Raw genomic sequence first — 18344 nt, forward strand, 5'->3', positions numbered from 1 at the left:
CCCCACGCGATGCGGGGCTCTCAGCTCTCTCCTCTCTCCGCAGGTGGCGGAGGGGAGCGCGGTGCGGGAGCTCTCCCCGAGGAAGAGGCCGGCGGCCGCCGCCGAGGAGCGCTGCGCCAGCCGCCCGCCGCCCGAGGGCGCGGGGGCCGCCGCCGGCACCGAGCCGCGGCCGCTGGAGCGGGCGGCGGCGGCCGGGGGCTGGTGCCGGAGCTGCCAGGCTCAGCTGGCCGAGCTGCGGAGGCAGGCGGCGAGGCTGGCGGCCGGAGGCTGCCCTCCCAACGCCCCGCCGGTAAGTGCAGCCCGGATAGGGGAAGGGAGGCCGGGACTCCCCTTCTGGAATCTCCTCGGGGGCGCGGAAAGTTGGAGGGGGCGCGGGTTGAGCGGGGATGGAGGGGCTGCTGCAGGCTCAGCCCTTGCTTGTGGGCACCGGCTGCAGGCAAACAGCCCCGCGAGCACGGCTTCGGGACGCTGAGCTGCTGGATTTGGGGTGGGCTCGGCAGCGCGGGCACCCCCCGGGGCCGTCGGGTTTGCGGGGTCCCCGCTGCCCTGTCCCGGTGTCACCCCGGGGAGCAGGGGCTGGGGCTTTCCCGTGCCCCGGCGGGGCTCTGGCAGCCCCTGGGGGAAGGTTTGGCAGAGCGGAGCTCCGACACGCAGAGCTACACGTGTGTGTGCTCGGCCGCGCAGTTTTTCTTTCTTTATCGGAGCTCTTTAGTATCGCTGCTTCTCTCCCGTCAGTAAGCACGTGAAAAGCTTTTAAAAAGAGAGGCAGGTGGAGAAAAAAAAAAAAAGCCTTGACACCTGGGGAGATCCTCGGGGTTAGCTGACGGGCCAGAGAGCAGCAGAAGACGCTGTGGTTCTGGTTCAGGGCACAGAAAGTGTGTGCAGGGTTTTTGATAACATTTGGAAGTAACGTATTGTTTTCCAAACAATGCTTATCGGGATGTTTGCAAGAACGGGGGGGAGGGTCTGAAGAGGAAGCCAAACCCTATTGACCTTCATTTTCATTCAAAGAGTTCCTGTATGATCTACAGAATTCCCATTGAATCTAAATATAGGTTTGTTTGGAAGCGCATTGTAGAGCAGTGTCCGAACGCGCCGCCAGGTTTGTATTCTCAGGCCTGATCCAGAGCCCTTTGAAATCAACAGGAGCCTCCTTAGTGACTGGCTGGGTTTGGAGGGAGCTCTTTTTTTCTGTGGTGTGAAAGGTCCCGCATCTCACCTCACTGAAGTCAGGACCACTGGACCTTTTGGTTTTTGGATCGCCAGGGGAAATAAGTTTTGTTTCCTGTTGTACAGTGCCTCTCGCCCCCTTCCCATCGCTGCAGTGGGCTCTTTGTCGTGATGGGAGCGAGAAGCATCCTGCCCGTGAGTGGGTCCCACAGGTGCTCGGGCGAGGAGGGCGGTGAGCAGGGGGCTGGCTGTGTGGTCTCCTCCCCGCCAGTCCCAGGGGGCTTCCTCCATAAGCCCTCGATGATGGGTAAATTAATCCCCCTTTTCTGCAGTTTCAGGGCATGCTGAGGAAACTAATGAAATTGTCATCACCGCGGTGGCACAACCTTGACAGACTTAGTCACGGAGTAACAGATACCTGCAGGTTACTTAGTGAGTAGCACACAGATACTCAGATTTCTTCAAAAATCCATCTTCTAACAAGTGTGAGACCTCTAGCCTTAATTGCCAGCTCAGAAACCCACTAATCCAGGCCGGTGAGCGGCTCTTCAGGAAGGAAGAGGCAGTGACCAGCCCCACTTACTGCCTTCTGAGTGTGAAGTAGGTTAGCAGGAGATAACAGTCAGTGGTTCGGATACTCAGCTGCTGCGAATTGGCCTTGCAGTGGGAATCTGATGCAATAAGCTGGCAGTTTGAGCACTCTGTAATGTCTGTGCCAGAAAGGCAGCTTGTGTTGTTTTTTTTTTTTTCTTGTTTAATTATATAACAAGATGTCTGAAACAGCAGCTCCTCTCCATAAGAGCTTCGTGCCCATACAATAAAAGTCCAGAGTTTCTCATAAGCTCTTCTAAAGTACTGTTGAACGGAGCAGCTACTGGCTGAGCAAACACCAGAAGGCTGCTGCTTGGAGCACGCTGCGCTCTCAAAGGAGCTGTGTCCTTTGCCATAATAGCGGAGGGATCTTTCAGCAGAGATTCAGCAAGGTTTCCACACCTGGTTTAAAACCCTTTGGAAAGGTGGGTGGGTGCCTCAGAGATGAAAGAAGGGCTAGTTTCCTGCTGTTGATATCTGTACTGATGAAAGAGAGAAGTTGTATTCTTATGCGTGGGGCAGCTGACAAGGGATTGAATTCACATTAGAATAAAAAGCCAAGATGCTGTTTGCAGTCTGCAGGGATAACAAATCTAATTGCTTGAGAGGGCTATGATTCATCCAGTTTATATGTTGCTGTCCTTTCAATTAGACATATTTAAAATATATAAATAATTTAAAGTTTCGGTGCTCAGATGTTGTGCATTGATTACAGAATACTGTTAGTTGTTTGGGTCTTTTTAAAGTCCTCCAAATCTCTGTTGACAGATGGTATAAAGATATACCTCTTTGCTTATGCTAAAACTCCTCAGCAATTCTCTTAAATGCAAGATTTACTGCACCCTCCACCGTCGATTCCCTTCTTCTTACTGCTGCTGTCTTTACAGTTTGCTGCCACAGTGAGGCCTGTGAGCGAATGAAAATGTGATTTTGACCCAGCAAGAATGGGGGAAAAAAAAAAACAACAAACAACAAGGTTTAAGATTAAGTTACTCCAGACTAGCATTTTGGTGCTGCGGTATCAGCATCTGTTGCTGGATCAAGTTCTGAACTAGTGGAGGAGGAAAAAAAAAAAAGGTGTCTTGGTTTATCCCTAATTAAAAGTTTGGTGTGTACCTTGCAGGCTGTGTCCCTGGGGAGCTGGTAATGGATCCCAAAGCTCTTCCTCCCAGGGCTCCGGCTGGAGGCGAGGCCAGGTCGATGTGCCTGGACGTTGCTGCTGTTGGCAGCTGCGGGGCCGTGGCTGGGAAATGAGTTGGTGGTCTCTGCCTCGCTCCCAGTTGGCAAGGAGCCTTGTCGCAAAACCACCACAATTACGGCTAATTGGCATCGTTGTTGGCAGTTTCACAAGAGAGGCTGAGTGACTGAATGAGGATGTAGATTAAATTAGTAATAATAATACTTAGCACCTAAAATCTTTGCAGTACTTCACAAATGCTAATTAATTAATTTGCGTGGTGCCCCTGCTCAGTAAACCCAAACGTGCTGTCGTTTCTGAAGAGGCGTGCGCCGGCACGAGGCGGGTGTCTCCCCGGGGAAGGGGACAGGCAGGGGGTGTCCGACGTGGGAGATGTGCTGTTGCATTGCTGGACCGCTCCCTCCTGTGCTGGCGTGGCCTTAGGGAGGTGCAGTACCCCAAAAATGGTTTTAGCAAATCCCTTGTGGGCAGGGGAGAAAAGGTCTCTTGATATGAGAAATGTACATCCACGGAGGGCTTTTCTTCTGGTGTTAGTATTTTGGTTGCCCAAAAGGGGAACAGTCATACCTACTTATACCAGAATAAGAGCTTAGTAGTGATTTAAAAAAACAAACAAGCAAACAAACAAACAAACAAAAAAAAAAACAGAGGAGGCCAAGATCAGAGGAAGTTTTCTTTGGAGGCGATCAGCAAGGAGTTCCCTGTTCCTCCCTGCCCAGGGGTTCAGGCACCTCATTTTGGCTGTCCCCAGCCCGAGCAGCACGCGCCGTACCTGCTGCCAGGGCAGGCGGTGCCAGCGGCAGCAGCAAGGGACGGGGCGGCACGTCTGCTGCACTGCGACTCCAGTTCGGCCAAGTTGTTCTTGTCCCAGTTTTTGAGAGCTGCTTTTCTTTGCTGTCACACAGTAGCGTTACATGAGGCACACCACTGAAAGGCTCCCTGGGACTCTGAGACAAAGGAGTGAATGCTGTTTGCTGCTGGTGGGATGGAGAACATCCTCCGATAACTTAAAAAACCAAAACCCCGTGTTCTCTATATTCCCAGTTGACCCGGTAAGCCATGGTTAGGTACAAAGAGGCATCTTGCCAGTCCTGGTCTTGAGAGAGTGTTGGTGACCAGGACAGGCTGTGCCTTTGGCTGCTAATGAGCCGTGAATCATTTGAGGGAGCTAAGCAAGTCCTAGCCCGCCGTGTCCTTGGCAGGGCTCTGTGTTACACCAGTTGGAGATGGAGGAAGCCCTGGCTTTGCTGGAAGAAGGGGAGGATAGCAGAGGCTTTAGGCACGCTGTTTGCACTGGCATGTCTCAGCTGTGCTCCCACCACACCTGCTTCTTACCAAAGCGATGGTCTCTTGGTACACCTATGTGCTGCTGATTGCATCACCTGAATGGGGAACGAAGAGCAAAGTTTTGGGAACAGCATATGCCTTCCTGTGGGTTTCTCACCTGTGCTAATGGATGCTTTGCTCAGCTCCTTGTGCCTCTGCACTGGTCCCAGGTGTTCATGCTTGTTGCTTGATGGTAAGAGGCAGCAGGTTCTCTGTCTTTGGGGGATGCACACCCCTCTGTTCGACTGGGAGTGAGCTCGTGTTCCCTGGCCACTTGGCTTCTGCCGAGCACTTAGTAGCTGGTTGGTCCTGCACAGCTTCTCTCAGAGCAGTTTGTGGAAGTTGCTGGCCCTTACTCTGAGCCTCCCACCTCAAATTCGGATCATCTGACAAGTTCAAAAGCTGTTAAGGAGGGCTGGCGGCAAGGAGGATGGGGGGAAGGACAACGTTGCTGTTCTCATTGCTTTGGAAAAACAGGCTAAAAGGACAGGCACAGGACTGTGGTACTGATGTGTAGGGGCCAGGTACACTTTGTTACTCCTGCCTTGGCTGCTCTGACAGCAGGGTGTCAGCAGGAATGGGAGCAAGGAGAGCTCATGTGATCCCTGACCTCTGGTACCTCTCTCCTTGCTGTTGTGTGGACTTACGTGTGCTTCAGAACCCAGGAGCCTGTGCTGCTCATGGAGGAGCTGGGCAGCGGGTTTTGTGTCCATGCAAGGACACTGCGAGCTCATGGCTCCCTGAAAGAGCAAGGTTCTCGGAGTACCTGGACATTTCTCTCAACATTTGAGGTGCATGTGGAAGGTGTCTAAACTTTGAGAAGCAAGCCCTGACTTTTTGTGGAGTTTTTCTTCACATGCCCACTACTTTCTATTGATGTGTCAGCCCTTTCTGGTGAGTGGCAGGATCACCTGGAATCCAAGAGCCCTCTATTACATAAGGGCTGTTTTCCGTTCGATGGGAGGCCTTTCTCTTGCTGGTTTACATGGATAAGGGATGCTGAGCGGGAGAATCATGCCTTTTACAGATTCCTCTGTAGAGGAATTCAGTTTTCAGGGCTCTTTACAAGCACTAAGCATGCCTTAAAATGTTCTATATTTAACATCTCAAAAATGTGTAAGTGGAAAAGTAAGGTCTCAGTTAATAAATATGAAACTACAGGGCATTTTTTTGAGATGCACTTTTAATATTTAATTCTGTGAGAGAGACTCTTGCAGAGACTTGGCTGTGGAGTGCTTGAGGCTATGAGCTCAGATGTGGATTGCAGGTATGTTTTGCAGCCTAATAAAGGGGTTAGTGACAACACCGCACTGTCAAATGTGTTGACATGAGCCCTTCGCTTGTTTCAGCCAGTGCAGCGGTCCCTGTGCTGCATGCTAGGCTGTGGAAACTAATTGTAATGAGTTTACTTTAGACATTTAGGATTTTCAAGCATGCCCTTTTAAAATACAGGTGAGCAGGATTACCTCGCCGTACAGATGCCGGAGGCGATAGACCTTCTCACTGGGGGATCTGAAGTGGGGGAGCGGGGATTGCGCAATTAGCTCGAGGTACTGCGGTCTCCCGGCTAGCTGGGGGTAATTAGTACTGCTGCGGTCTCTCTGCAGCTAATGCCTTCAGCACCCTACCCTATTAGGGGAAAGGGAGGAAACGCTTAAACCATTTCAAAATCCCAGGGGGTGGAAAAGAGCATCTGCTCCTAACATCTGAGGTTACTTTGAACCTGTTGAAATATGTAGTCGCTGCTTTATTGTTTTTGCCAAGAGTTTCCACCTACGGTGATCCCAGCCTCTGACTTTCACGGGGAGGTTGTAGGAGGCAAGAGTCATCCGCCTCCCCCGTGGCCCGCAGCAGCTGATAGTGGCTGCTCCTCTGGGCCTGGCAGTGCAGGGTGTTGGAGTGGGGACAGCTGAAACCACCAGGAGATTTGTCTTTCCCAAGACTAGGATCACCCACCACGTACGCGGTTGCTGCTTGGGAACCCCACCATCGAGTCTCCCTCCTTGGAGATCTTCAAAAGCTCTCTGGATGTGGTCCAGGGCAGCCTGCTCTGGGTGGCCCTGCTTGAGCAGGGGGTTGGACCAGATAACCTCCAGAGGGCCCTGCCAACCTCAGCCATTCTGTCAGCCCGCGGTAACTGCTCTCTGTGGGTCTGAATCCTTTTTCCCCACTGGGAGGATGCTGATGTGGAGAAGAGCCAGCTAGTCCTTGGGTTTTCGGCTGGCTGATGAACAAGCTGTTGTGAAAAGTCAGCGGAGATTTTGTTCCACCTTGTGCAGAGGAGGAAAATCTATTTGGAATTGTGTGTGTCCCGTGGAAGATTTTGCTATGATGATGGTGTTGTTTTTTTCAAAATTGTATTACCTTCATGAACTAGGTCTGTTTGGGTATTATTCGCATTGAGTGTGTCATTTAGGAGTATCCTATCCTGATTTTTTTAAAAAATATATTTACTGGAAATTTATGGAATTTGATTGGTCTGAATTTGTCTCCCTTTCCTCTGACCTTAGACTCGCAACACTGGAATAACTATTTTGTACTTAAATTTCTGGTATATCCCCGAATGGAAAGCATCTTCAGGAACACAGGAGTCTTGTCTGTTAACTGGCTATGCACATGATCAGGAACAGGCTGTTTTCTTTTATAAGTGCTTACTAATTTTGTATAGTATTTCAGATGAGTGGCTAATAGGAGAAAAACTTGGGCCTTAACTTTCATGAGAATTGGGTCTCCCGCTGCCTTTGCCATCAGGAGGAATTGTTCAGACACTAGATAGGGACGTGAGTCCTGAATGTAATCCCTAGATGTGTCACTGCCTTTGTGTATAAATCTGGACAAGGTAGCTTATATACATGTGCTTAACTTTCCGTTTGCCCAGCAGAGAGAGAATTTTTCTATCTTTTTTCTGTTTCTGATGAAAACTTTTTTTTTTTGGTGAGAACTCTCTTGCTGTTGGCTGGTACAACACTGAGCAACGTTTTCTGTTGTTCTTAGGGGGGTGACTGCTCTTGTAATACATGTAACAAGGAGAAATACATAATACAGAGAAACACAGAAAACAGTGGACTCCCAACTGAACTTTCAGGTTGTGTGTGACAGGGGCAGGGGAGGGGGATTTGGGGTGGGGGTCTCTGCAGCAGCAGAAAGAGCAAAGAAAGCCAGGGGCTTCAGATAATCTGTGAAGATAGTAACAGAGACTCCTGAAAATTTCCAGTCCTCCAGGAGGGGAGCATTGAGGCTGTGGAAGGTGCTGCAGAGGATATCCAGGGAAGGTGGAGCCTGCTTAAGTAGCAGGTATCAGATCAGCTCAGGGAACGTGGATTAGAGAGCTATCGATGGCATCTAAAAGGGGCTTATCTGTATACTGTGCTGTGCGTCCCCATGATGAAACTAGAAAGCTGCCTTGGGGAAACGTGGTGTGTCCTTGCAGGAAATCAGGGAACTCTTCAGTGGTTTCAGCACGTCCTGCTGCTGTTTAAGTTTATGCTGAAGTGTGATACTTAGTTTTTCATTAAAATCTTTTATTTTTAAATGGGGGGGGGGAGGGAAAACTTTGTAGAGAAACCCGAGAGAAAAGCTTCAAATTATTATCCCAAACGAAGTGGTGGGGACAATGTCACTTTGCAGAAGCAATATATTCCTTTAGATAAATTTAAGTAAAAGCAAACTTTTGGTGCATAGTTCTTTGGACCGATTTCTTTGTTTTGAAGCTGCATGAAGGCATAGTTGGCAGATCTTCATTTTCATCTTGGAAAAAGAAAATTTAGCTGGTATAAATAAGCCCACCTATTTCAGGCAGCATAATGCCATTGTTGAATGTTCTTTTTGTCACTAAGTGTCTTGACTGTTGGGTGCATCACCCTAATGTAGAATGAATCAGCGAAATCTCAGCACTTGCTCAGGGAAAAAAAAAAGGTTTAGGTGCACCCAATTATCCTTCTTTCTGAGTCAGGCCTTAAAATCAGTCTTTGATCAGTGTTCCTGGAATTTGGCAGGCTGCTCTGAGCTTCTGCTGGGACTGGGCCAGCATTACCATATGTCAATACCTGTGCAGCATTGATTGAAATGCTGGGCAGCTGTGGGAAAATGATCAATTTTCATTTAGCTCTTAGCAAATCTTCCCCTGCTATTGCTGAGGGATTTTATGCTGCTGGGTGAATAGGATGGGAAGTGTTCTGTACAAAGCTGAAATGTGATACTTCTGGCTAGGCTGGGCATTGACTGGCTTTCAGCATTAACTGCGAAAGTGAAGTATTAGTCCTAGTTCTCACAGCCTTCAAAAGATTATGTTTAAATGTGCTTCCTGTTTTACCACAACATACAACTTGTTACAGCATAGTTTGTGTTACTGTCAGTGTGTATAGATTGATCAGTGCTGGTTATACCGTAAACGGGCAGCATTTGGCTTTGTGCTTTGAGTTATTTGGGAAGTTAGATGTACTCAGTTTGCATTGTACTCTTTTTTTTTTCTTTTTTATTGCCTTACGCTGTTCCTATTTCATTGTGTGTGTTAGTGTGTATTTACTCCTTTTGGCATTGTTGCTACCCTCCTGGACCTCAGAGTACAGCACTTTCCTAGCTTTTCCTAGCAGTTTCATAAAGCTTGTGTGTAACTTCATGAAATGAAAGTTTGTTTTTTCAGGGTTTGCCTGCTCCTTTTGCATCTTACTTGGCTCCTGAGCATTTCAGAGGTGGAGGCTGTTCCCAGGGTTTATCATGCAGTCCTCGGTGGAGCAGTGCTGCTCTGTGTTCAGAGGAGACCAGCCTGCTGGGGTGTCTGAGGTCAGTGGCACCATGCTGGACCTGTGGTGTGTGTCCAATTGCCATCCCAAAAGAGGGCTGTAGGGAGCTCTTGTCACTCCCAGGCTGCCCTCTGGCTCCTGGGACTTCTTTGGATGCGGCAGTCCTAACAGCTGCCTGGCATATGAAGACATGCAAGTACCTCATATGATCAGGAAATCTGTCCATCCTTGTTTGAATTCCTTTACTGCTTTTGGGTCATCTGTAGAGGAACTGGTCTTTCTCTCCAGCTCACTGTGGTGAAAGCATTCAGCTCTTCCCTTGGTAGCACTTGGGTCCTCTTTGAGTGCCTCTGGATGAAACATTCTGGTGTTGTGACAGACCCTCTCTTTAACACCAAATTGTCTGGAGTGTGTTGTGTCAAAGCAACTGCTTGTATCTACTGCCCAGCTGCAGCCAGGCTATAGGAAACAATGGCACAGTTCCCAGGAGGAAAAGTGGCTGGGAGCCAAACCTTATAAATGTGCTTAGTTTGTGGAGTCCTTGGTCGATGCTGGTGTGGAAGTGGCTCCAGAAGCCAAGACTGCTGAGAGGCCTGGGCAACCAGTCACCAGCCCAGGCTGGGAGCATCCCACATGGCCTGTTTCAGGAAAGCAAATGATTTTCAGCTGCAATAAATAGTCAGCACAAGTTGGATGGGCCTGGCCTGTGTTCAGCAGATAAAGCTAGACTGATGATGCCAGAGCTCTTGACATCTAAATGATTGAAGAAATTGTAGGGAAATAGTTGAGCGAGCTAATCCGTGGCAGCTGGAGCAAGGGGGATTTTGCTTTCCATGTGGAGAGTCTGCTTAGGATGAATGTGAAGAGCATGTGTATTGGGTTTACGTGGCAAGGTTTTGGTAGCAGGGGTGGCCTCTGTGAGCTGAGCCCAGCAGCTGCCCCATGTCAGACCAGAGCCGGCTCCAAAAGGGACCTGCTGCTGGCCAGAGCTGAGCCAGTGAGTGGTGCTGGTTGGGCCTCTGGGAGAGCAGATTGAAGAAAGGGAAAAATCTGCTGTGCAACTGCAGCTGGGAGAGAGGAGTGAGAACCAGCCCTGCAGCCCCCCAGGTCAGTGCAGAAGGAGGGCAGGAGGTGCTCCAGGCACAGAGAAGTTCCCCTGCGGCCTGTGGAGAGGCCCCTGGTGGAGCAGGCTGTCCCCCTGCAGCCCATGGGTCCCACACGGAGCAGATCTCCACGCTGCAGCCCGTGGAGGAGCCCCCGGTGGAGCAGGTGGATGTGGCCTGGAGGAGGCTGCGGCCCATGGAGAGCCCCCGCAGGAGCAGGCCCCGGGCCGGAGCTGCAGCCCGTGGAGAGGAGCCCACGCAGGAGCAGGGGGTCTGGGGGGAGCTGCCGCCTGTGGGGGACCCGTGCTGGAGCAGTTTGCTCCTGGGGGATGGATGGACCCTGTGGTACGGAGCCATAGGGGAGCAGTTCTTGAATAGTTCGGGAAGGACGGCATCCCGTGGGAGGGACCCCACGTGGAGCAGGGGCAGAGAGCGACCATGAAGGAGCAGCAGAGACAAAGCATCAGGGACTGACCACAGCCCCCATTCCCTTACCCTGTGCTGCTCGGGGGAAGGATGTAGAAGAGGGTGGATGGGGGGAAGGTGTTTGTAGCTTGCTTTTATTTTCTCACTGCTCTAGTCTGCTAGTGATAGGCAATAAATTACATTAATCTATGCTAAGTCAGTTTTGCATGTGATGATAACTGGTAGGTGAGCTCCCTGCTCTTATCTCCATCCCTGAGCCCTTTCTGTCATATTGTCTCCCCTTTCCCTTTGAGGAGTGGGTGTGAGAGAGCAGTTGTGGTGGAGCTCAGCTGCCCAGCAGGGAAAAGCCACTGCAGCATGCCAACCACTTCCAGTGTTGGGCTCTGTGTTAAAGCAGCAGAGTTGTGTTGGTGCCTTGGCCTGGATTTAGTAAAAGTGAGTGCTGAGGGTTAGGAAAAGGGAAGTTCGGCAGACCTGGGTGTTATTTGAGAAGTGTTAGCCATGTTGTGATAATACATCGCTTCTGTGCTGAACACGTGTTGGGTAGGGGCCTAGCTTTTTCCATTGTGACAACCGATGCTGCAGTAACAGTGAGGAAACCAAGCTGGATCTCTGATATAGTCACCACATAATCCTCAGGTGTATGCCCTAATGCTGGGTGTGTTGTGAGGAAGAAAGGTGTTCCTATACCTGTCCGGCCTGGGCCATCTGGTCCCATGGAAGCAGTCATTAGTGATGAGAAATCAAGCCCTACAATTTGCCCAACAAGATGTGTAAGAACCCTTGTAGGGATCCACAGTGGCATTTGGAGGATGAGGCAAGGCACAAGTGTGTTTGCCACTGTCACTTCAGGGCAATGCCAGTGCTCCTTTACTGGTAGGCGGGTAGATGGGAGGGCTGGTTTGTCCCAAATACTGCTTTGAGAAATGTCTTAGCCTTAATAAGAACTATGGGTGTTGGCAGAGCTTTTGTAAGCTATCTTGAAACCTATTCTGTGGGTGAAACACAGGCCAGGATTTGGCCTGTAACTATTTTGCCTGTAGCTTGTAATTAAATATAAAGCTAAACCCAGACTCTCCAGTTAAAATGTTCATATCTTAGTGTAGCTTGTGTAACTGTGAACACAGAAGTGAGCTGTTCTGCTGTCTTCTGCTGAAGATTTTGATGCAAAGAAAGGGTACATTTGACATTCCTCCAACAAGCTCCACGAGGGTAATTTTGTATGAATGATTGAGTGGCATGGAAGCTCTGTAAGATATTGTCCATTTGTGGGTTTTGTAAAGAGGAGATACAGTTGAAGTAATTTATAATATGCAGAGTCTCAGCGGTCTGCTGAGAGAGCTTCCTTAAGCAATTACCTGTAAGAAATAAAATAAAAAGCATTTATTATTGATATTCACATTCCACATATTAAGAAATATTTCTTCTGATATTGTTAATTTTTTATTTGTAGGCTCCAAAGGAGTGTAGAGTAAGACAAATGTGATTGGGGAAGAAAAATATATGAGTTAATGTATTAAGTTTACATATTTTTCGTTTGATGGATTTATGGTTTTTAATTACACCTTCATGTCTTGCATTGGGATCCCTGGGGGCCCTTTCTGAATTTCATGCTTATACTCTTATAAATATGAGATGCTTTAACCTGCCACCTTCTGCATTCTTACTGCTGCTTGACTGACCTCTGGTGAAGTTATTTTTTTATTCTAGTTTAAAATTCGAGACACCAGCAAAGAGCTAAACAATTAGAAAATATTTGTGTGATTTGGAATATCTCAGCCTGATATGTTGTACCTGTGAATCCCAGGCTGTGAATGGGTTTCTCTGCTGCTTTTTTTTGCACAGCAGCGTGGACTTTGTACTCAGCATTTGCAAGTTTGTTCAGCAGTAGCAGCACCCTCGCCTCAGCTTATGCATTTGCTGGCACCCTCAGGGCTGTTTGGCAGTGGAAAGTCATGTCTTTGCTAACAACCCTTTGTGAAGCCATGGCTAGATTTAGGGAAGAACGTCTTCAGAAATAGGTAGTCCTGAGTGAGGCTGTATTCTCTCTGCTTCTATCTTCGGTTACATACAGCAGTGGATTCTCATTCAACAACAGTTTGCATCGTGGTTGATTTCTTGAAAGTGGAATCGAAAACCTGTGTTAACAGGTGGAAAATGAAGCCTGTTGGCGCTGTGTGGTTTCAGTTGATTGACGCTGGTGAAACAGCATTGGATCAATGTGTTTATTTCAAATTAGTTTCTCTACATCCTCTTTACCAGCACATCCTCTTCATTTTTCTGTTCTGGGGGAATATGATTACCTGTGTTGGGGACAGGCACTAATGACTCAGACATCGTTTATCCAAATCTAACGGCAGCTCATCTAAGAGGCAGACAACTCAGACCGATAATAACACAAACTTTCCAAAAGATGTTTGCCTTTGGACTGATGCTGAGCATGAATATTCAGTCCAATCTGTGACATTTGAAAGCAGTTAAAGTAAGAGGCGGTGTTTAGCGGTGCTGCCTTTGGGAAGACAGTAAAAGGACACAGAGTTTATGCTGCACCAGCGTTATGGTATCTGAACCCATTTTCTCAGATTTGTGTGCTATATCCTTCTATTATTCTGGTCATGGCTGCTCCTAAAGAGCAAAACGGCTCTGATTTCTGCTCTTAAGAATTTAGTTGGGTTGTGGCATCCTACTGCCAAGTCTTTTGATGACACGGAAGATGTATTATGTGCAGGGCTGGCTTTTCTGACCCACCTCAAGTTCTTCACTGGGCTTTTTATTACTGTAGGAGGGCTTGATGCTTGTAGGATTGGGTTCAATGAAAAGTAGACAGGTAAAGAACTGCAATGCAGAACAGAAGTAAACACTTGACCCAGGGAAGTGAACACAAGCGAGAATACAAAAGCATTATTCTGATGATGCTTTGGAAAATCTTTTACTTTTGTGTGTTCTTTTTGTAGTTCCTCTCACTAGCCCAGGTTTGATCTGATTTTCTTTCCTCTTGCCACTGGGACAACAGTCCTGTTTGCTGGTACTGGGAAGTAGTCCAGGGCATCTCCTGTCCTTTTTGAAGGCTGTAGTCCAGCTTTCTATGGAAGCAGTGAAAGGTCTGGTACAGAAGCTCACCTCATTTAAGCATAAGGCTACAGAAGCAGCTTATCCACATCGAAAGGAGTGAGCTGAAAAATGTCTGATTGTTCAACAAGAAAAAAATGCAGATCTACTGAGTGAAGAATCTGTCTCTTTCTATGCCTTGACAAGATCCTTTAAGTCTGTGCAAGAGCAAAGAGTTAAGATAATCCTGATCTTTCAGAGTAGTTAACCCAGAGTCTTGTATCTCAGCTGAGTACAATGCAGGAGTGTCATCACTGTGAGATTAGAATAAGCTTCGTTATCTTCAAAGACTGTTTACTTAATGGTTTGGAAGCTCTGTTTGTAGGTAGAGGTAGGAAATGTCCTCAGGCAGGCAGGAGCTGATAGCATTAAATAGAGAGCAATGTTTCTCCTTGCGTCTTTACATCACGTGTGTGCTTCTCCCAGCCTGCTGGCTGCCCCTGCTCTTGTGTACACCATCGGCGTGGAGGTCTTTAAGAGACTGCCAAGGTAATTTTGGATGCTCAGCACTGAGCCCAAGCAGTATCTTTGTAGCTTTTGGATTATTTCTTCCATGTCCTAGCATCTGAGGCCTTTATAGGTTAATCATGTGGTCAGTCTTTAGCCTCTGGTTTGTTTTTTTGTCGTCTGCCTGTAATTTTCTTCCAAATTTCAGTGAATTTTCAGGGGAGATGTGCTTGCAGGGCAGCTTCTAAAAGCATACACCTGAGTGCCCACAGCTTGTTTGTCTGGGGAACAATGGGATAGTAAAGAGAAGGGAGCTGGATATGCTGCTTTTCGGTGTTGGGTTATCAGTGGTGCGTCCTGTGGTGTGATGGATGTGGGACATGTCACCATGTGTCACTGGCTCTGCTGGGAGTCCCATTCTGTCAGGGAAAGGTGTCATGGAGATAAACGTCCCCTTCCAAAACCCTGATGTGGTAACCACCTGAGGAATCAACTTCTGCAAATCCTGGGACAATACCGCTTGTATTTTTCTTACAAATATACATCAATACCTTTTCCTTAAAATGTTGGTTAGAGATCTTTTAAAATCTCAGAGTAGAGCAGTGCTACCTAGTTCTGGATATTCCAGCTATCGCTTGTAGTCCCGTGCAAGACGATACGCAGTTGTTTTGGGCTTTTGGAGGCTCCTTGTGCAGGACTTGGATCTTTTCTGTTGTCCCATCTGCAGAGTGCCTTTTGATGGCAGTGAAGTCACTTCTAATCTCTAGTACAAAAGACAATTTGTGCAGCCTGCTTTGTAAAAGCTGCAATAAATTTAATTTGGAATCTATTGGGATATGTAAACGTGTCCCACATGCAAGTGTTTAGCTCTTCCATTTTTCTCATGAGAACATTCCTGTAAAAGTGGTCTTAAAAGCAAATTTGTGCCTCCTTGGCACTTTTTTTTTTTTTAAGACAAAGCAGAGATGCAGTGTTTTAGGCAGATATATTTTTGTTCCCAGCTGTTTTGAATGCTCATTTGATGTTAAGTCTTTGTTCAATCCAGTCCTATGTCATTAATGACTCTGGAGTAAGTAGGTATGCAGAGCTGGAGGAAATCCTGTTTTATATGTTCCTATTCTAGGAGAGCCTCAGAAAGACTAACAATAATGCTGCTTGGTGAGGTAATGGGTAAACATAGTAAGAAATAAAAACGTGCTTACTCCTTACTGAAGCAGAAAAATAGCTTATAAAGCATAATGTTGACTTTGATATGTGTAGATAATCTGAGCTGCTTCAGTCTGTGGGTTAAGACGTGAGCTACAGCCGTCAAAACAGGAGAACCTGTCCCTCTGGTTGTAAAGGAGTTGTCAGCAAATGCAAATGAGAATTAAAAAGAGGTGGGAGCCCAGTCATAACCCAGCAAAGTCATTGTAAAGGCTCATTTTGACTTCAGTGGTCAGTGAATTCCTGTCTGAGGTGGAGGGGCATGTTGCGCAGCTCAGCACTGCGTGTTATCATGAGTCCGATTTCGGTTCCAGTGATGGGGTGGGTGGTGCACAGAGAAGCTCTGGTGAAACATTGGGTTTGTACCTCTTCACGTGCCTTTCAAGACACTGGGGGAAACAGAGAATGGGGGCTTTTCCTTCCCTTTGCTGAGGGAAGTTTAGTAGGAGAGAAGTGTTTGTTTTCAAGAAGCATTTTTATAGGAGGGCAAATTTCTTCATCAGCTTCTTCAGGAAGTCAAAGCTGGATTTAGAGCTTTTGATCTTGGTCAGTATGTAGAAAAACAGGATGAGATTTTGGTAGAAGTTTTGGGAAACTGACTTTTTTTTATTTTTAGAAGAAAACATAAAACTGTGTATGATTTTTCTTGAGCCAGATTCTGTAGCAGCTTGTGTGAGCGCAGTGGAACATCCGAACTCCAGCCTATTGTCACTGTCTGTGCTATGGACTTCCCTAGGGGCTAGGGCAAGTCAACTAGCACTACAGATTTAGATGTATTTACCCATTTCACATATGCATCACTCGCATATTAGTGAGTTGCCTACATATATACCAGACCTGTGTAGTTGGTGTTCCTTATATTGCATCATTTTTTTTTAATGTGCATTACTCTGGTGCATACACTCAACCATAGTGCCAATCTCACTGTACCTTCATATTTTTGACTGTGAAACAGCAGTGATGCCTTTACTTTGAGGAAGTAGGTAAAGTCATACTTGTGGCACATCTTAAGATCGCTTAGAGGTTATAAGCTTATTTAAATATTGGTGATTTATCTTGTTTTGCTTTATTTGATGTCTTAAATGTCAGCTGCTATGAACAGTTCTTAGGATTTGCCTCTTTTATTTGGGCAATGTCAGCTGAAGAGAAGGCAGTGGATGTGCTAAAAGCCTTGCTCCCCTAAGAATTCGGTTTGCAGTGTGTTTAGCTGGGGAGAAAGCTCAGTGACAGCTGCCCTTGGCTTTTCCTTTTCGTTTTCTTTTTCCCCTAAAAGTTGCCATCTTACACTGTTGGTTTAATGTTGAAAACAATGCAACACATTTACCTGTGCAATGCCTTCCAGGTGGTGAGAGAGAATTGAGGAATGAGAGCAAGCCTGAGTGTGTAGTTGGATGGCTCTTGGCTGACCTAAGCTGATGGCTCTGTATGTAATCCTGATCTCTGCCTGCTTAAAAGAGCTCCTTAATGCGGAGAGCTGCTGCCTGTGTGATTCCTTTTGACTCATGGGCATGTGCCTTCCCACCTCGTTGGTGGGTGCAGCTACCTTCAGTGCTTTTTGCTCTCCTTCTGTGCTTCTGGAAAGGATGACCCCACCAGGAAACCTTCTCCTAGGTACAGAGAGCTCCTCCCTGATGGTGGGAGGACTGGCTGCTTTCATCGTCCGTAGAGGAGCAGGCGGTCATGACTCCCTGATGTGAACGGTGGTTCTTGGTGGAGTATTTAGGCTAAGGGAGTGAAGGAATGAATATGCACCGGGTGCCACAAGCCTGTAACTGACTGGCGGAAAGTGCGTAGGAAAAGCTGCTTTGTAACTCGTACTTGCAGCCTCTCCCTCCCCTGGGACCCCAATAACTGCATTACTGGCTCCAAGATGTAGGAGGGAGGGAAACTGTCCGTGAACAGCTGCTTTCCAGAAACACTTGAGATCAGAGTCTAATGAGCGTGTATCACCTCTAGTGTATCTTGCTTGTTTCAGGTTATGTTGTGATGGCAGTCCTGATCATTATCTCATATTAATTTTCTAGAAGCATGATGTATGTGGATACACCTACTGCGCTCAGATTTCACTGTGAGATTAGAGACATGTTTAGGAAATTAGTAATGAGAGAAAAACGCGTAATTAAAAATGGTATCAGTTTGGAAGCTCATCCATCTTCAGCCAGCTTTCTGGAAGAGAAAGGAGTCTTACACAATGCTTAGTGGTGGGAAAACGCATTTGGCTCTCTACATTTTAAACAGGAAGGAACTATTTAAATGACAGACTTACAATAGTAATCAGGGCATTTACTTGGGAACATTGGGTTGCGTATTGTAGCAGCATGATGTTGAGGTAACTCAAACTGTATAAAGTTTAGAAGGATCTCATATTTGTTTTAACGATGCCTTCAGACAATTGTTTTGATTTATTTGGACCCTTTATAGAGTAATTGGGTCCTTGGACTGAAAACAACTTTTGTATTTTGAGATAGCCACTATTTAACATATGTAAATCTGACTATAATGTTACGAGGTTGCACAGTTAACAATTTATTTGTTTCCTGAGATGTGCAATTTTATATGAAATGTCTTAAATTCAGTATGCAACAGAATTTTAGTTCTTCATCCCCAATGACCATTATAAAATTGCCATATGCCTAAAAATGTGCTCAGCACAACTGTGATTCTTCTGACTCTGAATTTTCTCTCATTTTATGAAGGGATCCTTAGATCAGAATAAAATTACTCTTTTTCAGCAATAGGATAAACACCATTTGGTTATATATAGTTCATTATAAAATACCACTTCTATGCATTTCAAACAGTACACATGGTTTGTTTGTGTTCTTTATGCCATTTTTCATGAGCAGTTAACAGTAATGTTGTCTCTTTTTTTTTTGTCATGATATGTTCATAAACTCTGTTATCTTTCTCTTTGGTCCAACTTAGAAACACCCAGAAAACTGAAGCAGATGTCAGAGCAATAACCAGGTGTACATTGTAGTACTTAGCAAAGTTTTAATTGCTGCAGGGATGTTTCCTAGTTAATGG

The 18344-nt window shown here is 46.8% G+C and overlaps 1 protein-coding gene across 1 annotated transcript in view; it reads left to right on the top strand.

Moving 5' to 3' along the window:
* KIF26A (kinesin family member 26A) overlaps positions 1–18344 on the top strand; it is a 100334-nt gene that overhangs the window by 529 nt on the left and 81461 nt on the right. The window contains exon 2 of the mRNA XM_066998418.1: positions 44–289. Coding sequence (XP_066854519.1) covers positions 44–289 — 246 coding nt within the window. The remainder of the gene's footprint in view (positions 1–43; positions 290–18344) is intronic.

This window comes from Anser cygnoides, chromosome 5 (assembly GCF_040182565.1).
Source record: "Anser cygnoides isolate HZ-2024a breed goose chromosome 5, Taihu_goose_T2T_genome, whole genome shotgun sequence".
Classification (NCBI taxonomy): domain Eukaryota; kingdom Metazoa; phylum Chordata; class Aves; order Anseriformes; family Anatidae; genus Anser; species Anser cygnoides.